Source organism: Vigna unguiculata, chromosome 3, assembly GCF_037176805.1.
Source record: "Vigna unguiculata cultivar grain cowpea cultivar isolate G323 ecotype 2 chromosome 3, ASM3717680v1, whole genome shotgun sequence".
NCBI classification, from domain to species: Eukaryota; Viridiplantae; Streptophyta; class Magnoliopsida; order Fabales; family Fabaceae; genus Vigna; species Vigna unguiculata.
In genome coordinates this window covers 26937690-26962203 of record NC_140794.1, presented here as the reverse complement: position 1 = coordinate 26962203, position 24514 = coordinate 26937690, and the positions used below count along the sequence as shown (strand labels likewise).

The following is a 24514-nucleotide window of genomic DNA, read 5'->3' as shown; positions in this document are numbered from 1 at the left end:
GAGGCCAAAGCCAAGTACATCCAGGACTTGCATTCGCAAGTCAAGGAAACCATTGAGAGGAGAGTTAAGAAACAACAAGAGGATGATAATAAGGGAAGAAAGGAAGTCATCTTCCAAGAGGGAGATTGGATTTGGCTTCACTTGAGAAAGGAGAGATTCCCTACTCAAAAGAAGTCTAAGCTCCTCCCTAGAGGGGATGCCCCTTTCAAGTCATTAGGAGAATTAACAACAATGCTTATGAGTTAGACTTACCCCCAAGCTACAACATAAGTAACTCATTTAATGTTTGTGACCTTTCTCCTTTTGATGTAGGGTTTAAGAATTCGTGGACGAATTCTCTCCAAGAAAGGGAGGATGATGAAGGCGTGACCACCTCCTTAGAAGCTCCCTCAAGAAAGATCACTAGAAGCATGTCTAGAGGGGAGTCTTCTATTCCATCACCTTTATCTTTGTTTTGCATTACTTTAGTTTGAATTCCCTAAGTTGGTTTCTAGTTGATTTATTTTGGTTGAGTTATTGACTTTGATCCAAAGTTGACCTTTGACCAAGATTAGATTAACTTAAACCAACATGCTAATCCTTGTTTGTCTTATTTTATAGGTAATTAAGAGAAAGTAGAGCATGGCTAGGTGGCACTTGGTGATTGGAGCACTTGGATGAAGTGGAAGAGAGAGGAAAGCAAAAAGCATAAAGCAAAAGAAGACATGTACCTTGTCTCCTTTTGCCTTTGTGGTTTATGCCTTAGAAGGTCATTTGGTCTCCTTCCTCTTTTGGCCTGGAATCCTCGTGGGAATGCCTCCACCAATCATCTCCCTTCACTTGGCCAAGACTCACTCTCACATTAGGTTTAGGGTTTGCTAAAGGACCCTTATGAACTCCTATTTAAAGGGTGTTCCTTGTCTTGTAAAAGCGTTGATCATTTTGTTATAAACTTTGTGCATTCAACCACCAATTTTCATGAGCTCTCCTTCCTAGAAGTGAACTCACCTTTACCTTATCTTGCTTGCAAGTGGCGGCACCATCACTCATCTCTAGGGCTTGGTTGGCTTAGATCCCCCCTATGAGTGGCGTGCTTCTTCCATTCTTCATCTTCTATGCTTTCCATTTTTATTGTTTCTTCTTTCATTTTGCTCTTTAAGTGTTGTTATTGTCGTGTGTGTTTAAGCTTGAATCAAACTCTCTTCTTCATTTCATGAGCTTAAGAAATGAACCTTCACATCTAGATAGCATGCTATCTTAATGTCCAGTGGGAATTTTCAAAAAGCTTCTTAAACAACTTCACCATATTCATAACTCTAAAAGGAAACAAGATAATCCTTCATCACAAATGATGATGTAGGTGGTTCTAGTGAGGCATAGAGTCGGAGCAAGGATATCATGGGAAAAAGCTTTCTAGATTTTATTTATTATTAGTTTTTATGAATTTTGTAAACAATGTTTTACTGATTTATGAACTTGGATTATTGGCTAAACTTTTATAAGCATTATTATGAGACGATATTGAATGTTTTTAATTTTCTCGCGTTTAGGGAAAGGACAGTAGAATAAATGAGGATTATTTAGTATTTCTATTTTATTTTATTAAAATTCGTAATATCCGACCAGGATGTTACACTCATCAGAAGATGATTGTAGCTTTCGTGCTTTGCTTTATCCTTCTATTAATGCTTTTAATAATTTTGACTTTATATTACCAACTTTCTCTATGGTTCTCAAAGTGTTGTGCGAAGGACATTATTTCATGATAACATCATATTAAGCATATAAACTTGGATAGTTGGTTTATTGTGTTAAAATTGTCCTTTAGGATGTGCGAGTAAATTCTTATGACTTATAGAAGTTCTTGTAGCTCATATTTGTGTCTTGCAATATTCATTGTAAGTTTCTTTACTTATCTTGAACTTGTGTATAATCTTCTTGGGCTTTGTTGATGTAACAACCCTACTAGGATGAGACGAAAACTCATAAGCATAACACATATAACTCTGATACCACTATTTTAAACATAAACATAAAACAAATTTATTCACCAAGTAATAAGAGAAATACAGGTCTCACTGTTCAAAAATATGAAATTGCCATATTAACAAAAACATTTACATATGAACAGAACTTCCATATTTGAAAATATTAAAAACAATTAAGGAAAACTGCTATCCTTAGAATTGTCCACATAACACTCCTCACTATCATCTACCACCGTATAACATACACAATCATCCCAATCAAACACAAACACAATAAACAAAATGTGAGCTAACATGAAATCACTTAACCACCATTTTAAAGATACAACATATACTTTAAACTCATAATTTATTCACACAATTCATTTATTCTCCAAACAAACATATGGTATAACATACTCAATCAAATTGTCTCGACATAAGGTCTCAGACTCATAGAGAGTCATAGGTTCACACAAAACCTCAATCAGCTCACACAGAGTTATCAACTCATATAAAGTTATCAAATATTTTACGCATGCAGAGCCGCCATCCATGCTTCCCACCATGAGCTTACTAGTCATTCGCTCATGTGAAACTTCCAATTATTAAACTCACAGAATTTACTAGTCATTCGGTCACATGGAGCTAAATATTCTTACTCACATATAGACTTATAGAGTCCACCCCTTATGTTTATACATATACTTACATAATTCACCCTTCATACTCACATTGAGACTTACAAAGTCTACCTCTTATGCTCACACAAAGACATATACAGTTCACAAGGTACCATTGCCCACACAAAACTCCTCACACAGAGCCCACCTTTTTCTGAGACACCCCACACATCATTCACAGTCACTCAAAGATATTAACAACATGCCAATTTACACGGACTTTACTCATCCCTCAATGTTTGTTCACCTAAAAAACCTTTCAACATTTTAATTAAACTCTTCAAATTTCACTTTAAACTCCATGTTTCTTCTAACATGTTCCCCCTTGTGTATCTTCAAAAATCACCCATATCTGTATTTTAACTTTGAACCATATGTTAGATTATTGCATTGCTTCGATTGAAATGCCTCTCCACTACCCCATCTTGCCTTTTATAGTGAAAGTTTCATACCAGAATTATTTATTGTTTATGAGATTCAAGAAAAAAAATAAAAGAACTTTTACTATTAAGTTACCAATATGTGTCTCCTCTCACCCCTCTCTCATAAGTAAAACCTCTTAAGATTAGGGTAGTATTTGAAAACATGATTTTGTTATGATACTCATTTATCTTTTATAAAATCTACTTAAAGAAAATATATGAAAATATTTTATAAGTTAATATTTGTCTACCCTAATTGCCTTTAGGTATCGTCTAATGCCTTGTTACAACACTCAAATTCAAACATTGAACGATAGGTTATCGTCCGAGGATATAAATGACCACCTTTCCCTCATGTAGCTTAGACAATCTACCCTAGTGTATCCTATTCATGAGAGTGTTGATGATAACAAACACTGGTGAAGCTAGCCTTATTCATGTATGTTATACTCTCAAGAACCTTTTATTACGTATTGAAGTACATAAGAATGTTTATACATAAGATTTTCTATGTCATATTGTCCAATGGATATAAGACAAAGTACATAAGATGAATTACACCAAACCATGAAGTACAACAAATCGTTTATATTACAATCAACCATGAACAATATCAAATTATTTGAAGCTCACTAAATCGTAAATAACATCAAATCGTCTAAAGTCTAACAGTTGTTATTTGCTTATGGTTAAATCATAACACATGATCAAAATCATAACCACAAATTTTTTTAAAGATAAAATGAAAAAAAAAAGTAACTCTATATTATGTCTTAATAGTATAAGATTTATATAAAAAGTTATATTTTACGACGTTCATATTAAATCATTAAAAAGGAAACAAAATAATCATGATACAATATTTAAATTGTAATTTTATATTTTTGTTAACTCACTTTTTCATAGGTCATTTTTGAGAATTAAACAAAACCCAAATAATCCTTCTAACAAAGTATAGGGAATTTGACTCGGGATCGAATCTAAAGAAATTATGTGTGTTAAGCTAGCTTGTATAATTTAATTATTGCTAAAATTAAAAGAAAAGAAAACAAAGGCGGAAAGGAAATAAGATAAAAAAAAGAAACTAAAATAAAGTGCTGAATTTTTATTCAATTAAAACTAGAGTATATGCATGATTCAAATTAAAGAAGATATGCTTGGGTGCAATGCATGAACCATGAGATGCAAACCCTGAGATGGAATTTAAAGTGGAATGAAAATGAATGTCTAAAGGAAAGATGCATGTGTGAACAGAATTGCCATGATCAATTTCCTCTGCAAGCCAAAATTTACATCAAAAGCATATCTCATATGGTAGCAATGAATTTAGTCTGTCATAGCAGAAACAAAACAATGCATTCTTTGTGGTATATACTCAAGTGTAATACAACCTTTTAGCTCATAAGCATCTAAGTATTCTTTAAGGTGTATGAAACCTTTGTAATACTTCGCTATGTGAAGCAACCCAAAGACCTTTAATTATCCTATCTTTGAGTGCTTATTATTACTTATTCTGAGGTATTAATCTTAAAGAGAGATTAAGACATGATAACCAAGAGTGGTTGGTTTGGAAATAGGAAAAACACAAGAAGGGAGGGTTGAATTGTTTGTGTTTATAATATATTTTAGGCATTTTTTCTCAAATATCATTTGATGGGGAATATTAAAATAAGGTAAAATTACTCTTTTTGGTCCTTCTATTTGTCAAGTAATATCGGTTTGGTCCTCAAGTTTTTTTTCTCAATTTGGTTCTCATTTTCTTAAAAATGATTCAATTTGGTTCTTACCGTTAGTTTGACCAAACGATGTTAAAGTCAAAGTCACGTGTCAATTTCTGGTTTTTTTGAATTTTTTAAATTTTTTTTAAATTTTTTACATGTGTCACTTCACAGTTGTGTCACGTGTCAAAATGATTCAATTTGGTCCCTATATTTGTTTTTAGTTTCAAAATTTAGTCTCAATTTTTGTAAAAATGAAGCAATATTGTTTCTCCTTAAATTGACACTCAATTTACTTTTTTATAAATTTTATGGTGATATTTTTACTAAAATTAACATTTTTATTAAATATTTCTAGAAATATTTTAAATTAACTTTAAATTCTATACAAAACATTAAACTTTGATTTTGTTTTAAACTTTAAATTTAGTTCCTAAACTTATGTGTGACAAGTTATTTGATTTTTAATCTTCAGTAAATTTGTATTACTTGATGTCTTTATATATGATGACAAAATTGTTAATTGTTGAAATTAAGTTTGGGGTTTAACTTTGTTTAATAATAAAACTAAAAAGAAAAAAGCTTGTTTAAAAGTATTTCTTTATTTAAACATATTTCTTAAAAATACCTATAAGTCAATAATAAATTACTTATACCTATAAATTTTATGATGATATTCTTACTAAAATTAACGTTTTTATTCTTCTTTCTATCGTCCAAAGATGTTTTCAACTTCTTCATACTAAGTTCATTTGTCATCTTTCCTTTAGTAAATGAAGTGTTGTCGTCTTACAATTGGACTTAAATATAATATTATATGAAAAACATATAATAATATAGTTTATATATATACCTTTAAAAAATAAAGAGCACATTATATATATTTCTTTGTTAGTTTTTTTTTCATATTTTTTCTAGATAATTTTATAGACCTGATAAAATTTTCTTAATTATTTATAAACATTAAAATACTTCCTTGATATATTACATTATTTTCTAGTAATTTGCAGACTTAAACCCACTTTGATTTATATAGTTTCGTCAAATATAATAATTTTTTTATTTTATAAAAAAATAACATTTATTTTATATTTTTTAAATTAAGTTTTTATAAAATATTAATGTATCATCTCATTTCTAATAAATAAGGGTAGGCAAAAAATTCAATTTTCATTATCCAATTTGGCCGAGACAATCGCTACCAAAATTTGGCTGTATTCAGCCTAGTTGGCTCTAATCAAAATTCAGTCGAATTCAACCGAGTTGGTCCCGATTGAGATTTGGCCAAGTCGGCCCTGGCCCAAATTTGGTCGTATTTGGCTTAGACGACCTAGAATGAAATTTGACTGTATTCAAATGAGTCGGCCACGATCGAAATTTGGCCATATTCAACAGAGTCGGCCACGACCGAAGTTCGGCCAAATTCAGTCGAGTCGGCTCCATTCAAAATTCAGTCGTGTTGGCCTCGACCAAAATTTGACCGAGTTGGTCCTGACCTAAATTTGGTCGTATTCGACAGAGTTCATCGCGACCGAAATTTGGTCATATTCAGGCGAGTCGGTCCTGACCTAAATTTGGCCAAATTCAGTCGAATTGGTCATGACCAAAATTTGGTCGAGTCGACCTTAGCCCAAATTTAGTCGTATTCGGTCGAGTAAGTCCCGAACGAAATTTGACTATATTTAACTTAGTTAGTCGTGATCAAAAATTGGTCATATTCAGTCGATTCGGTCCTGGCCAACGAATTTAGTGGAGTCAACCCTGATCGAAATTTGATTGATCAGGCCCTGGCCCAAATGTGGTCATATTTGGCCAAGTCGGCTCTAGCTAAAATTTGGTCGTATTAGGCAAAATCGGCCCTAGCCAAAATTCAGTCGAATCCAGTCAAGTCGATCTCGACTGAAATTTTGTCAATTCGATCCTAGCCCAAATTTGGTCACATCGGCACTATGGACACAAGTTTTAAAAAATTTAATTTAAATATATTTTATGAAAAATGGATTTTGGATTTTGAACTTGATCCAAATATTTGGATCGAGATTTAAACTTGATCTAAATATTTAGATCTGAATTTAAAAAAAAAATCAATCTACTTTTTTTGAAAAAATGGATTTAGATCAAAAATCTAATTCAATTATTTAGATCCAAAATGAATGTGGATTGGATATTACAAATCCAATCCATGATCACTAATATGCTAACTTTTCCGTTAAAACAGTGTAAGAGCTTATCATTATTGTTTTTCTTATTATTAACCGACACATTCTTTAGTTTCTTTTTCTATATATATAAACTAAGATGATATATTATTTTAATATAAACTCTATAAATGTAGATTTCTAAAAATTAAATTACTTAATAATTATCTACAATTTCTATTCTTAAATTAAAGACACTTATTTAGAATTAATATTAAAATATATTTTTAACAGTTAAGAATCTCACATCAATTAAGAATAAAACAATTTCATAAAATAATAAACTTCACATTATAAATTAATTTTATAAAATTAGAATTAAACTTAAATTATACTGTATTCTAATATGTATAAAGACTTGTGAGTATTTGTGAGTATACACATCTATCAATAACAATAAAGCTTTTTAGTAATCTTAATTATAAAAAAGTAAAGGTATAATTAATTGTATAGTACCCAGTTTAGGGCTAGTGTGTCGAATAGATACCCGGTTTAAAAAAAATGTCAATTACATTTTAACTTTTGAAAAGTGTTTCAATTAGGTCCATTTGAGACAGAATTTGACTAACGCCATTAGTCAACGTATCACGTGTCAATATATAATTTTTTTTATTCTTTTTTAATTTTTTAATTTTTTTTAAAGTTTTTGAAAAAAATAAATAAAAATATCATGTGTCAAATCCTGTATGACACATAACATTGTCAACATGACAATTACTTCCTTCACCCATCAATTTTTTCTGCACGCCTCTCGATACGAGGAAAATACTTAAATATCATTGCCTATTGAATCCTACCCCACTTCCAGTGTCACAACCACTTTTACACAATGAAAGTAACGATTGAAACAGTTTTATAAAAAAATATATAAAAACAATTTATTTTTTAAAAAAAGTTAATAAATAATTTATTTTAAAGTATCAAATAAAAAAATCTTATTTATATATAATTATAAATATATTTCGAAAATTTGTTACGAGAAATGTGTTCAAAAATATATTCTATGTGTTTTGAAAATTTTACTCTAAAGATTTCGTTTCTGAATATTTGTTCCAAATTTCTTTTTCAGAAATATTATTTCAAAAATTTCGAAAATCCTGTTCCGAAATTCATAATCCAAAGTCATTTTTATAAAATAGTCATTTTCAAAAAAATTGATAAAATTAAAAGAATAAAAGAAGCAATTTGCCAAAAATGAAATCAAGAATTAAACTCATAAATTATAAAGGTTTTTTTCTCTATACCTTCAACTTTTATTCAGTACTTCCAAACTTTTTTAAAATATCTAAAATAACTTTTGACCAGCACCCCTCGACACATAAGTACCGAATTTCAAAATTCAGTTTAAGTAATATCGGATTTCAAAATCTAGTTAAGAAAATTATCAGATTTTAAAACGGATTTTGAAATATGATTAATAAAAATTTAACGGATTCCAAAATATATATATATATATATATATATATATATATATATATATATATATATATATATATATATATATACTTATCATTTACTTTTTTTTCCATACCAATGTTTCTTGAAGAGGACCTTTTCCCCATTTTTCATAAGACTTACACAAATGACAATTACCTACTCACCAAAGTCTTAGGTAAAAGTATTCTTGTTAAGCTTATGACAAAGCTTTATGGTTGAAAGAAACTATTTATCCGACTCATCAAAGTCCTTTCGGTAAAAAAACAACCTATTTTTACAGTTACGAGATAACACATACACCACCATCACATACATACATAATACATATAACATCATCATATGATCATACATACCTCAAGTCATCATAAGAATTCACTACAAGAAAACAACATTTTAGCCACCGACAAAATTGATGGCTAAATGGATAAAATCAATTGCTAACAGCTCTAGCCATCGTAAATGAATAGTGGCAAAAATCCTATTCACAAAATAGTTAGCCATTAATTTTAAATTTGGTGGCTAAACAACCACCACAATTGTGGTCGTTAATTAGTCACTAACAATTTGGTCACCTTGAAGTATTAGAAACCAATTTAGCAACCGAACTTTCAGTCGTTAATTCGGTCGCTAATAAAGACATATTTTAATTTAATGAAATGGGTTTTGATCACTATTGTGTTCGCAAATAGATACTTTTTTTTAAAATTTAATTAAAATAGAATCAGTGGCTAAATCAGTGGCTAATCATTGACTAAATCAATAACTAAAACAATGGCTAACACAACCTGCTCATATTTAATTTTCTACCTACTTATAAATACTGCATATTTAATTATACTAAATAATAATAAACTCTAATATGTAATATAGTAAAAAGTAGTGTAATAAATGACCCAACATCAAATGAAAATTAAATTAGTTCTAAATATGTATGCAAGTTTTAAAATCTACTATAATTAACCTAACTAATATTTATGTGAACTACCATCACTAGAATGATCTACTACATCATCTCCATTGTTGCTAGAAGGATCATAAAGGCCCGACATAAGATTCTTTAACTGGATGTGCTATAAAATAAATTTCATATGCTCTTCTTATAGGCATATGCATTCTTATATGAATGCTTGAAACTTGTTAGTAATGTTGCCTCAAACTGGTTGGGAGTTGACATTGAAGCTACTAGAACAACCTACCAAAATATGTGTTACTCATATGCAACTAGGAATATACTTTTCAAATTCAAAATGGGATACATGAAACTAAAGTATGCCTATATCATCCAATAAAAATAGGTATTGTATAACTTATTAGAATAAGAAACAAGGAGCAGCCTTCTTGTGCTACTTTCAAATTGTGTTTTATACAAACTTGAAAGCAAGGTAACATTTTCTTTTAGTAAATGTGAAAACAAAAAAATAATCACAAATCAAAGAGGCCTTAGAAGCTCATTATCTTACCTTACTTTGGGATAAGAGCTTTAAACCCAATACCAAGCTGAGAAATTTTCATACCATGGTTCTTAATTTCGTAATCCACACCCATCCATTCTTGAATCACAACAATTCCAGGAGCATCCTCTCTTCCAACCACATCCATCCACTTTTGAACATTGGAAACAAAATTTGCATAAAGAATTAAAATTGTAACACAGAATAGTTATAGTATGACGGAGAAAAGGTAAAGAGAATAGAAAAAATTTAGGTCAAACACTATAATTGGGAAAATATCTTGTTTAAACATTTTGAATCTAAAATTTAAAACTCAACTTAATGCTACATCAAACTTATTGGGCATGGTAGGTCATTACTAGCATAGCATGAAATAATTAGATCTAACTACAAATTACGTCAAGGGCAAATTATTAGGCATGTATAACATTGTCCTAGCATTTCGTTACAAAAGGTGATATTGATGAAGACACAAGATAACATCTACGATGTAAATTAATCATCACAACACATGGATACATTACTAAAAATTCTCATATTATGAGATTTTTCTTATAAATTTATGTAAATTTGTTAAAAAAAGATTGCAAGAAAAAACTTTTTTTTTTTGCTATTTTTTCTAAGAATCTTAATTGGTAGGTAATTCCTTCGTAAGTAATCATTTTCTACAAAATTATAAAATTCGTAAGTATTTTTACAAAATTTGTTGTGAAAAGTGTTTTATATAAAATATTTTGCAAAAAAAAATTAGCAGCAATTTTCTGCAAATTTTTTTATAACAAAATTTATAAGTATTTCCTACAAAAAAATTTCAAAACAAAATTGACAGAAAATATGAATTTTTTTAGTTGAGATAAGAAAAGTTTGTCACTTTTATTTTTGGGTATGCAAAAACAAAAAATATTCACTAAAGGTGTTCATAGAATCCAGTCAAGAGGGAAATAAACAACTTAATGATGGATTTAGCTTTAGCAATTCCAAACACAAAGAACAATATGCTTCATAAACGAATGGAATATAAAGTAAGAAAAAACCATAAAATGAGTGAATATTAGCATTACATGTAGTCCATAAAGAAAGAAAAAAAAATAAGTAATGGTAATGAAAGAGATTAGGCTCACAGTGTCATCTATTTAAACCTGAATTTTCTTGAAAAGGGATGATGCAGTGGTAGCCATGGAATGATGGAATAGAAATAGAGCTCAATGAAACGCAAAAAGAACAATTTTGCAGCATCACTGATCTAAGTGGCAAATTTTATAAGTGAAGATAAAAATAGGAGTTGTATCTTCCTTTTCTTCCCTTCTTTCTTTGGCATTGTTTCATTGCATTTCCTAATCTTGCTTCTCAACTCTCCCCTCACGCATACACATCCACTGCATCACAGACTACCCATTAATTGAAGCACACACACTTTCAATATTCTAGAATCACAAAACCTTACCAACACGAAACATCAGCTAGATGAAATTTCTGTTAGCACTTTGTAGACAACAACTCTATAATCTTGTGAACATACTTTATTCAACTCTTGTGTTGTTTTTGTTCTTATAATACGTTATATTTATAGACCCACATTTCCTCACCATTGTACTCTTAACGGTTATAAACGGCTATAAACGGCTAACTCATTAACTACTTAGACTCCAACGGCTAGTGCATTAACCACTCACAACGGCTAGTTTCTTACAACGGCTAGTTACCTATAGTGGTTAATACATTTAAGTTTATTAAAAACCCAACAAAACTCCCCCTTAAACTTAAATGCTTCTTTTATTCTCCATCTTTGTTCCTTTATTCTTCATCACGGCTTCCAACGTGCAATAACTCTTCTCACACTGTGCTTGTCCCTTTCATGAATAGTTAAGTTCTTCACTTTCTTCATGACTGACTTCCCTTTCACTTTATCTATGGTCGACTTGTACTTCACTTTCCTTGTGACTAACTTGTTCTCTGCTCTCTCAGTTTTTGCATCCTTACTGGTAAACTTGTTCTTCTCTTTGACCAACTTGTTACTCATTGGGTTCTTTGTCTTTGTGGCCGGCTTGTCGTTAACTGAGTTCTTATCAATAGGCCGATTTCCTTTTGAAAGATCATACCACACCCACGTATTGTTGTGCTCAATCTCCTCATCCATTTCAAGTAGCCACTTCTCATCTTGCACCTCTAGTGCAACTCTCAGATCCTTTTCAACTTGTAACTGTTCTTACAAACTTGAAACATCTTCTTCAAATTCCAAGTGTCGCTTTTGCAAAGCCTATTTCCTTCTCTCTACGCTTTCTTGTAGAATTAAATTGTCTCTAACCTCCTTTTCAATACTCTGTTGCAAGTCTCCTTTTGCAATCTCTAACCTTTGGATTAGAAGCTTTTCTTCTTCAAATTTTGAGCTACTCAAGCTTTTCACATGCTCCACCGAGCTATCTGAGTAATCCACTTCCTCCACCAACTTATCTGAGCTATGTAGGCGTTCCATCAAGTTAACTGAGTTGGTCTCACGCTCCACCATGTTGTTTGGGGTATCTACATGCTCCACCACCCTGTTTGGGCTATCTACATGTCTCACCAGCCTATGCAACCTACTCGGTTGTCTTGTTGACCTATCCACGCTACTCGACTGTCTTATTGAGTTATCGACTATACTCAGCCTTCTTGCTGAATTCTCCATGCTACTCGGTCTTCTTGCCGAGTTCACCACTTGCTTATGCTCGGTTCCCGAGCTACGCGTCATCATCAACAATGTCGCTTCTTCTTCAACATCTTTTGTGAGGTTGATCGTCTCTTTCTTTCTACTTTCAGATCTACAATCTTTGGCAAAATGTCCAGACTTACCACAATTGAAACACTTGCCTGAGTAACAGTCCTTTACATAATGGCCATACTTGCCACACTTAAAGCACTCAAAATTTGAGTTGCTTGATTGACCTCCTCTCCATGGACCTCGTCCTCTTCCGTGCCAATTTTGTTGACCGGATTGTTCTTTCTCTTCTTGTCCTCGACTTCTACCACCAGGACCGCTTCTTATACCTCCTCGATATCGTCCTCTACCTTGAGTGTTTTGAGCTTTCTCATCTTTAATTGACATCTTTGTTTGGAGTAATTGATCAAGTGGCTCAACCTTTTTCTTCTTCTTCCGCTGCTCATGCGCCTCAAGGGACCCGGCAAGATCTTCAACCGTGAGCATTGACAAGTCCTTGGACTCTTCAATCGCGCATACCACGTTCTCAAAGTCATCCGTTAGAGATCTCAAAATATTTTCCACAACTCGGCTAGCGGGTAACGTCTCGCCATTTCTACTAAGTTGATTCACCACAGTTTCAACCCGAGTAATGTACTCGACTACTCCTTCTGTCTCCATCATCTTCATGCTCTCCAATTCGCCTCTAAGTGTTTGAAGTCGCACCTATTTCACTCGGTCATCTCCCTTATACGCCTTCTCCAATATGTCCCACGCTTCTTTTGAAGATTTAGCACTTGCAATCTTCTCAAAGCCAGACTCGTCCACAGCTTGGTACAGGATGTACAAAGCTGCCTTGTCCTTCACACATGCGTCTTTCAGCACTTTCAACTGGGCATTTGACCAACCTGTAGTGTTGGCTAGTTCATCGAAACCATCTTCAACCACCTCTTAATTTTCTTGGGATCTAAGAATGGCTTTCATTTTGAGACTCCAATTGTCATAGTTGACAACCTTTGCCAACTTGGGCAGGGAAATACTATTTGTAAGACTGGCCATCTCACTCTTTTTTTTCTCAAACACTTAGCTCTCTTTTTTCAAGCACTCAAGCTCTCTAGCTCTCTCTCTTTTCCACTCAAACACTCAAGCTAACCGGCTCTTGATACCACTTTGTTAGAACTTTGTAGACAACAACTCTATAATCTTGTGAACAAACTTTATTCACCTCTTGTGTTGTTTTTGTTCTTGCAATACATTATATTTATAGACTCACATTTCCTCACCATTATACTCTCAATGGCTATAAACGACTATAAACGGCTAACTCATTAACTACCTAGACTCCAACGGCTAGTGCATTAACCACTCACAACGGCTAGTTTCTTACAACGACTAGTTACCTATAGTGGTTAATACATTTAAGTTTATTAAAAACCTAACAATTTCATGGGTACATGAACAAATAAATTACATCGCAATAATAAAATGAAATAGGGGTGCTGGAATGAAAACAAACTTGTGTAAGTTTGGCACCATAAGTTATGATTGAAAACCAAACCTGAACATTGAGTTATGATCAAAAAATAAGCAAAGAAATTGTGGTTCAATCCTAACACATGTAAGGTTTGCCACGATGTGATGGAAATATAGTGGTGAGCGAAAAGGAAACTTACAAGAATGCGTAGGGTTTTTGCATGAAGTGTTGGCAATGGCATTTGGAAGTAAAATGAAAATGATTTAATTTTGAGGCAAGCTATGAAAATAGTAGAAGGAATCACTCAAAATAATTGTGTTACCAAACTACATTCAATCTCTATTTTGCCATCGAAAATTATTTGTCATTAAACTCTTTTGTTAAAAAATTCTTAAACAATATTTTTTTTTTTTGAAAATAAAGGAAATTACTAAAATGATTTATGTGCAAGAAGTCAAAAAATAACATTGGAAATTTGTAAAAAATAATTTAAAAATGAAGGAAATTACTAAAATGATTTTAAACCATTGCATTATTGTATTTTAAATTAATTTATTTGTTTTTGGTTTATGTAAAATAAGTAAGAATAAAAGATAATAATAAGAGGATAAATTTATTGAATATAATTAAAAGTACAACATAAATTAAGTGGTTCGATGTGGATCATCTAGGTGCAGGGTTGTTAGGACAATGATTTTGTGTGTGTCCTTCAGTCCTACAATATGAACACTTTCTTGATTGTCTTTCTTCCCTAATGTCCATCTCGGTCCTAATTCTACTTGATTTAGGATGACCCATCTCGCTCCTTTTTGTGACAGGCCAAACCTATGGCCCTTGGTATGGTGGCCAATATTCTTCATGTCTTAACTCGCCAAAAAAATTGTCATATACTTTCATGACGACATCCAGCCTATAATAGGGACTTATGTACATGTTGAAGTTGTGATGTGCATCTTTGCAAGCTGCAATAATATGTGAACAAGGTAGATGGATTGATTGAAAATTTCCACAATCACACCACCTTTCATCTAAACTAACTACAAATTTTCTTGCATGACGTACCTCTCTGGGATTTCTATCAAATGCAACGACCTGGTGTGTGTTTGACTTGGAGTTTGCATCTTGGAGAAAGTTGGTTGCATATTCAGAGTACACATGACCAACACTCAGAATTGCAGTTATTTGCCTACCTCTTATCGTGAAGTAGGTGTTGCACCTAGTGTACGTGGCCAAAACTATGGGAGAAATTGGCAAATTCCTTATCTTTTTCGGGAGAGAATTTATTGCTTCATCCAGATTTGTTGTTACGTGCCCCCACCTTCTTCTTTGGTTGTATGCAAGACACCACTGCTCCCTTGGAATTTGGTCTACCCAAGTTGTTGCTTCTATGTTGTCTTCTCTAATGATGTTGTAGTAGTAGTTACAGCGTGACTCAGTCAGTGCGTACGCTATAAATATAAATTTAAGAACAAATTATTCTCTAATTAGAGCTGTCAAAACAAGTAACCCGTTCCGACCCGACTCGACCCACCATGGATTGATCATTTAGTGAGTCAACCCAACCCGGCTCACTTATTAGCGAGCCAAAAAAATTCGAACCTGACCCGGCGCACCACAGGTTAGTGGGTTAAACGGGTTGGCTCACGGGTTCACTTAATTAAAAATATATAAATTTCTTATTTTTTTTAAGTCAAAACTAAATTCTAATTCTAATTAAAATCTAAATAAACTTTAATACAATCTAAATACAAACCAAAATTACAAAAATACAAATTATCTATGTGTTGGCTAAAAGAACAACCTAACATGACCCAAATGCAAAGCCCAACTTAAAAAAAACACTTGTGTGACCCTTTATTTGCGGGTTGGTGAGCCAACCCGGCTCACCATGGGTTCAATCCGGGTGAGCCGGGTTCTAGGTGAGCCAGGTCAAAAATTAACCCGTATTAAAATTTGTAAAAAAATTTCAACCCAACCCAGCTTGAACCCATGGTGAGCCGGGTTGGTTTGCGGTTTCCAACCCATTTTGACATCTCTATCTCTAATAATGTGGGTGAATAATAAACAACCAAAAAATGAGAAATAAAATTGTTTACATGGAATAACTTACCCATGTTGACGATGTCATTTTTCAGAGTTGTATTCTTGAATTTTTCTGTAAAATTTTGTGCAATGTGTCGAATACAAAACACCTACACGCAGTTCCCTTCATTCCAGCCACTATTGGGTTTGTTGAATGTTGCACTAATTGAGTTGTGGCGGTTCGACATTAAGCATAAATTTTGTTGAGGCGTAACGTGCCTCATCAAGTTTTTATGGAAACAAAATCAAGTTTTAGCTGTTTCACCCTCTACTGTAGAAAATGCAATGGAGAAAATGCTATTTCTCCCATCTTGTGCAACAACTACTAGAAAGGTGTCCTTATACCTTTCGTAAAGGAAGGTTCTGTCCACTTGCACTATTGGTTTGAAAAATGCTATTTCTTAAGATTAACTCAGCAAGTTCGATAATCTTAAAGACCATGTTAAAACATATAAAAAAAAAACTAAATATATACAAAGTTGTCATACTTTTCAACTTTCATGAAGTTCACATAAAAAGATATTGTCGTCGTAGAGACCATCATAGAGTGCCACTGAATGGCATGCTGAAGATCTTCGTCATTCCTTACAAAAAGGAACTCATCAATGCTTTCCTCAACAAATTCAGGAGGGACATGGTACCACAAATGGCTTAGTGGGGGCTCAAATGGTCCTATCAAATGACTTCTTATTATGATGCACATATGGTTAAGAGTAACTCCATTTGGAATTCTATATAAGAAGAACCTTCCATCTTCGAAATCAATAGCAGCATTAAAGGAATTATATGCATTCAACTCCTCAAATAAAACCATTTTTACTTATTTTACTAGAGCACTCCACAACTTTCAAACTAACGAACCACAACCTTAAATAGAACTGACTACCTTCAGCTGGATAGTGTACCAAGAAAAATATTTACTTTCACCATTGTAAAAGATGACACATATTTCAAATAAATGGTCTCACTTGCACCTTCCTATTATGACAATACATGTCATCTTTATTGGGAAGTGCAAAGGCTGATTTATTAACCTGGACCTATAAAAGCTAACGGATACTAAATTGGGATTAACGTGCGAATTCATAAATTTACTTTCACCATTATAAAAGTTGAAGCATTTTCAAATAAATGGCCTCACTTGCACTTTCTAATTATGACAAGACTTGTCAACTTTATTGAGAGGTGTCAAGGCTGATTTATTATTTTCCCTTGTAAAAGGTGATAAATACTTCAATTCAGATAACGTGTCAAGGAAGATATTTAATTCGACAACTTTAACATCTAACGCAAACATATTTAAAATACACGGACTTATATACATCCTCTCATTATGACAAAACTTATTAAGCTTTATTGGAATAATGTCCCCATAAAGATACATAATTTGACCACTTGAAAAACTGACGAATATTTCAACACACGACCTTACACAATGTATTCATTAATGGTATCATATGCAACCTAACACTATGATAAGATATATGCACTTTATATTACAAAAACAAAATTTCAAATTACAAGAAAAATAATTAATTTTAATCAAATTTTTAGTCATTTATTTATTAGGATATTTCAAAAAAATAAATTCTAATTTTATATTTAAAGTTAATACCTATTATTTTATTTCATCATATAACAATAAATTTTACATTATTTATTTGTATGAAAAAATAAACATTTTATCAATAAAATTATTATAAAGAAATCAAAGTAAAAAAATATAAATAAAAAATAAATTCATACTTTCTGTAACATCCCAATTTTAGCAGCTTAAAACTAATAAAAATAAAAAGTTTCATCATAGTTCCAAAACAGATAGTCTGGTGTACATAATATATTAATACAGTCTTACAAAATATGTGACTATAAAAATATATCACTTATACACTCAAACTAAACTAATAAACTCTATACTTAAATAGACCACTGCTAAAGCTCCCACTGAAAACCTCCTCCTCAACATAAAACGATGGCTTTTCATCCTCCAGAAGCGTCTTTGACGTTCCAACCACATCTGCTCCTACCGAAAAAGGTGATCATCGCAAAAGGAAAACATACAATACGAGACAAACACATAAAAAGCAAGGGTAAGCTAATCTGATTAAAGGAATCATACAATTCAATTATAAACAAAAATCATGCAATCTTTCTCATTTTCACCAGAATCACATAGACCACCACAAACACAATGCAGATATATTACTCTAGACTCGATATCCGGATTATGTAAGCGACATTGGATCTCTTGGTGGTGTGCACCTGTGACGGTTCCCAAACTTAGGGGTTATCACCCAACCACTCCCACAGTAAGTCCCCTTCGCGTCTATGACTAATCAGGTCCATAGACTAGAACCTCCTATTACTCCTCCCGACATAATCCATTATACTTTACATGAGTCTTAATGGTTATTGGAGCGTCAGGATGCCACCAAAACTGAGTCCTTATGCCCTTACATTCACTAAAACATTCCTTTTAGAATTTTCTTTGAAATCCCAATTCAACCACATCTTCTCATATTCCAACTTCATGCAATTTCACCACATATATTACTAGTCATAACAATTCATGCATATCATAACTAAGTTCGCATTTTAACATTTAGACATAGCTTCATCCATAAGAAACAAAGAAATAACACTCAGTTGCAGAGGTTCTCACCCAAGCTAGAAGGTCTCGCCCAGGCGAAAGGTCTCTTTCGCTTAGGCGAGTCATTCTCGTTTGAGCAAGGCTTGAAACAGAGAACAACCCAAACTCTGGGCCAATTCTCGCTCAAGCTAAGTTGTCTCACTTAGACGAGAGTGAATCTCGCTCAAGCGAGACTGGCTCGCCTAGGCGAGATCTCACGCAGAGACAGGGGATGAGTTTTTGGTGTTTTCGCTCAGGCGAGAGCTGCTCGCTTAGGTGAAAATACCAGATTTCCAATCTGTTCTCACATGCAATAGTCTAGAAATCTAGCACAATCCAATCATACATTCAATTACACAGTTCAAGCACTCATACAACACTCAATCATGCAATTCAAAGTCATCATAATGATTTCTATATGAAATTCAAGCAAAACAAGTAGCTTCCATTACCTGTTATCTTGTTTAGACAGCTTTATAAACGTCAACGCCTTAAAAACGTTAACACCTCTAACTCCACAAGATGCTTTATCTACACATAGAAACATCACAAGAACGATTAGGACATACCGTTATGAACACTAATCAGCAGAGACTCATACTGATGATTGAAATGTCGCATGCAAGCGGAAGAGAACTCGCATGCAACAAAAAACAGAAAAAGACTAAAAAGAGGACAGAAACTCAACTTACGTGAACGGAGAAACTAATCGGTCCAATTTGAAGAGCTCGCCGAAAGGATCAATCCTACGGTCTCGGTTCTTCAATCAAACGACCAGAGAGACAAAACCTCTAGAAGGAATTCAGAGAACTCTAGAAAAGTGGTTTTTAGAGAGATGATGTGTTTTAAAATAATGAAACTCGTTTATAATAATTCTATTTATACTAAAATTTTTGAATATTAAAATAATCAAGTCTCACTATTCTTAAACCATTATCTTTAAAACGTCATTTTCTAAAATCTTACACTTTCACCAAATTTTTTAATTTTAAATATTCAATAAATATAAAAAAATAAATAGTACAACACCAACTCAAACATTATATATTAATTATTTTTACTTTTATATTTCTAAATTACACCTAAAATAACTTAATAAACAATACTATATTTCGTTTAATTCAAAAAACTTAAAAATAAAATAAATCCATATTTATTTTTTATGTTTTAATTAAAATAACTAAAAACACAATACTAAATTTAGATCTTACACTTTCACCAAATTTTTTAATTTTAAATATTCAATAAATATAAAAATAAATAAATAGTACAACACCGACTCAAACATTATACATTAATTATTTTTACTTTTATATTTTTAAATTACACCTAAAATAACTTAATAAACAATACTATATTTATTTTTAATTCAAAAAATTTAAAAATAAAATAAATCCATATTTATTTTTTATTTTTTAAAAAAATACTTAAAATAACTAAAAACACAATACTAAATTTATTTTTCAAAAAACTATTTTAATCTCTAACTCAACCATTTTTAACAAAAAAGAAAATAAAAAAATATCAAAAATTATTTTTTTTAAAAAATTTTAAAAATCTAATTCAAAAATTTAAAAAAATGAAAAAAAAAATTAGTTCGGATCTCTAAGAACCGAATTTTAACTGATAATTTATAAAAAAGTAGTCACCTGATAACTAGAATTCCGATCCCTAAAAAATAAATTGTCACCTACAATAAAAAATCATGTTATATGGTAATTGTACTGTCTACGTAAATAAAAAATGAAACCTTTCTACTGAAATAAAAAGCGGAACGGTGCTACTGCCGTAAAAAAATCGGAACTAGGTTTCAATATAAAAAGCTGTGACAATTAACTCCTTGTTTGTAGAGATTGGTTTGCAGATTATCCATTCATTTGTTTCTATGAATTTGAAAAGATTTAAAAGCGTGAAAAAAAATTATTGTTTCACTTCATTAAGAAGATTTGCAAGATAAGTCATCTCAACACTGTACAATGACGAAATTATCCTTATTTTTATGTATTGTCTCAGCTATATTAAGCTAAATATAATAATAATATACATATAATAGAATTAACAATAATAAAAAATTATAATAATAAATAATAATAATAATAATGATTAATATTAATAGTATTTTATTTTAAATTATTTCAACAAAAATAAAATAATTTTATATTATTATTAATTAAAACATTTTTTAATCTATTAAATTTATTATATTATTCACTAATTTTCTCTCAAATTTATTCGAATCTAATATAGTTCTTTAAATTCATCTTCTAGCAAATTATTTACTTTGCTACAAAATCATGGTTAATAAAAAATATTTTACTCTGCATATTTTTTTTTAAATGTATCCTTTAAATTTTATAATATTTGTAAAATGAAATAATTATCTTACGTAACTTTTCTTTTCAATTTTACCTGGGACTATTTTTTTTCGATAAATTATTCTTTGTTTGTATTATGTTAATTAATAATATAAAAAAGTAAGACTTTAAATGAATATATTTATATCATTTTTATCTTTCTTGATATATACTTTTTTAATTTTTTATTTGAATAATAATTTTTAAATTAATAATAATAGTGTCATTATTTTACTTATAATATTATATATATATATATATATATATATATATATATATATATATATATATATATATATATAATATACTTCTACTTGTAGAATAATTACTTAATTCGAAAAAGCAGATATTACAAATATAAAACTGAATAATAGAAATTATGTATATTAAAAGGAAGAATTTATTAAAATTAAAAATATTATAAATTAAAAAAAAATTACATTATGAGTAATTTATTTACTATCTAGATATAGTTTTGTTATTATGAAATAATTGTTTAAGTTAAAAGAAAAAAAAAAAGGTGAAAATCCATTTGTTAATGCTATATGTTGGTATAGATAATTCTTTACTAAAAAATATCTATATCAGAAAAAAAAAAGTTTTAAAAATGACATGTATTTAAAGGGAAATTTTCTGAATGAAGCAAGTAAAAAGACGGAAGTAACAAATTCCGTGACAGAAACCCTTACTCAACACATAATTTTCAATAGAAGATGTCATTTAGAAGGTACATAAATCGAGACTAAACTTTCTTATCTAAACACTAACATCTCAGGAAGTTTAACACCTACAACACATATGTACAAGGTAACAAATTCAAGTGTTGAAAATATCTATTACTGTTACCAAAATTGCTTCTGCGGCTTCATATCCATCATTCATAGTTGCTTTTCTCGACAGGAAAAGCCAAAAAAAACTTCTAACTGCAATAGAGGTTAAGATCAGGTACTTGAAAATGTGGCCCCTTATTCTCCACCGTGCTTGTGTCTAAACGAGTCTTCTTTGAGCATCGAGACTCCTCAATCACAGAGGGCACCCCACAGTACATTGAAGAACACTCGAATCCTTTACCAATTTCCATCAACATCCCCTGCAACTCTTTCAAATCGTAATGTTTTTTCTGCAACACATATGTGGTTGCCACATCATCAATGTCTATTCTTCATGACGTCATTATTCATCCAAAACATATTCTATCTTCTAAATGCTACTGTTTCATCTTATACTTCATGCTCAAATTCATATATATACAGATCTAAACTACCCAAAGGATCGTTATATAGAATCTGCAGATTGTGTTAAGAAGCATTACCTCTCTCCTCGCTTGAGCCATGAGAGACAACATTTCTTCCAAAAAATCAGAAAACCCCTGAAAGTACAGAAACACACATAAATCTTTCATGAACACAACACAGCAAGAAACAAAAGGAACCAAATCTGAAGGCAATAACTCTGAAGCACGCACCTCGTCCTCTTCCTCTTGAGGATCATACAAACCCGCATCATACATAGTTCTTTTCTTACTGTCCGACAGCACTGTTCCAATAAATCACAAAGAAATAAGCAACAAAAGTTATGTAATTCGCACACGACCATTATGATATAACTTGAGAAAGGCACAATCTTTTACTCTTGAGACGCAAGAACTTGAAGCAAACATACCGGAATAGGCTTCTTGAATTTGCTGGAATCTGTGTTTGGCTTCGCCCAGCAAAGAAGGCGTTTTTGTCCATCTATCAGGGTGCCATTGCATAGCAAGCTTTCTGTAAGCGCGCTTTATCTCTTCCACGCTAGAATCCGAACTAACACCAAGAATGTTATAGTAAGAAGACCCTTCTGTGCAATAATCCATGGTCGCAATGAACAAACTTATAGAGTCATGAAAAGAAAGCGACAATTTTGCGTTGTGCTTCAGCTCATAGAATTGCACCCAGATGACAATGAAGGAGGGAATGAAGGAAAAGAAGGTGCAACGGGTATTTATGATTATAGGGATAAAAGGGTGATTTTGGAAATGAATGATCTAGAAGAAATATCTGAGAAAAAGGAACATGGTGATTCAACACCTGGAATGTTCGTGAAGGAATCTTAGATATTTTGGCGTGGGAAATAGATAGATATTTGTTATAGAATATGTACGTGTGGTTGTGAAGGTGAAGGTGACGGTGAGAAGAGATATTTTAGTTTAGGGTGAAACTTTCATCAAAACGTCATCGCTTTGTGCGTTGTCGTTCTGACACTGCTTCCACATGTAAATCACTATTTTAATGGCGCGACAACTGCAGTCCCACAAAACATGTCATGGAGAAAAGAAAACCGTGTACGCAAACATTTTTCACACAAGAAAATACACAATGTATGAAAAAAATTAACTGACTTTTATGATTAATTAATGCATTAAAAAGTCATAGTAAAGTGCTATTGAAGTACATAAGTCTACGGTCATCCTAATCGTATACTAATGTTTGAAAAATAAGAAAAGTTTAAAAAATAAAAAACTACAATTTATCATATTACTTTAATAATGCCACAAGGTAAACTTTTTAATGATAATTTCTGATATAAATTTCTAAAATATTCTTTAATTTATCATAAGTTATATGTTATTTGTTTGCAGAAATATCCCTAAGTTGTTCAAATTCCTCGCTTCCTCCCTAAGTTGTTCAAATCCCTAAGTTATTTCATGAAAAAACTATATCTTTTCATTAAATGTTGATAAAAAAAATAGCTAAAACATATAAATAATTAGATGATATATAATCTCTACTCGGTGAATATAATCTAATTAAATATTTGAGTCTTTATTATTTTTTATTATGAATTTTTTTGTCTTTTCAACATTTATGAAGAATAACGTCCATTTTGTAATATACATGTTAATCCAATGTGTAAAATCATATATAATGTACAATTACAATAAGATAAAAATACTATATTACTTAATCATGTAAGTCAATTGGTGAAACATATTAAATAACATTTAATACCCAATGATAATCTTATCTATTTTTATCTAAACTAAGAATAATGCTCTTGAAAGAAGATTTTCAATCTCTTACAAAAGATAATTTTTGAATGTATTATATATATAATCACATTCAGAAGACCAAGATACATATTAGCCTTTTAACTTTTGAGAAGGTATTGTTATAAAGTGTTATATAATCTCTGACTGTTCTTTTAGTTTGAGTGTAACCTTCTTACTAGTATATGCATGAAGTTAAGAGAGTGTATAAAAGCTTTAAAAAGAGACTACTATATGAAAAATGATTGAAGAAGTTGTTTGAAGAAATAAGTAAAAATAATTAATACTTTGATATTTGACTAAAAGTGACAATTAAAAATAAGTATTCTCATTTCGTGAGATTTAATAAAACATAGTAATTTTCGAGAATTGAACACAATTTTATTGGCTAAGATGAATTGGTATAAAATTTGAACACTTC

General features: G+C 31.3%; 1 protein-coding gene and 1 long non-coding RNA gene across 2 annotated transcripts; both read right to left on the bottom strand.

Moving 5' to 3' along the window:
- Positions 1 to 17886: 17886 nt before the first annotated feature.
- Positions 17887 to 19682, bottom strand: LOC146887653 (uncharacterized). Its single transcript, XR_014993318.1, has 3 exons — positions 19407 to 19682; positions 19167 to 19245; positions 17887 to 18108 (listed from the first exon to the last, which is right to left on the bottom strand). It is a non-coding gene; the product is annotated as an uncharacterized LOC146887653 (long non-coding RNA).
- A 2059-nt stretch (positions 19683 to 21741) lies between these two features.
- LOC114177116 (uncharacterized) lies at positions 21742 to 23041 on the bottom strand. Its single transcript, XM_028062367.2, has 4 exons — positions 22731 to 23041; positions 22534 to 22604; positions 22381 to 22437; positions 21742 to 22188 (listed from the first exon to the last, which is right to left on the bottom strand). Exons 1-4 carry the CDS (start codon positions 22918 to 22920, stop codon positions 21988 to 21990), a joined length of 519 nt encoding a protein of 172 aa, XP_027918168.1. The 5' UTR covers positions 22921 to 23041; the 3' UTR covers positions 21742 to 21987.
- Positions 23042 to 24514: the final 1473 nt, after the last annotated feature.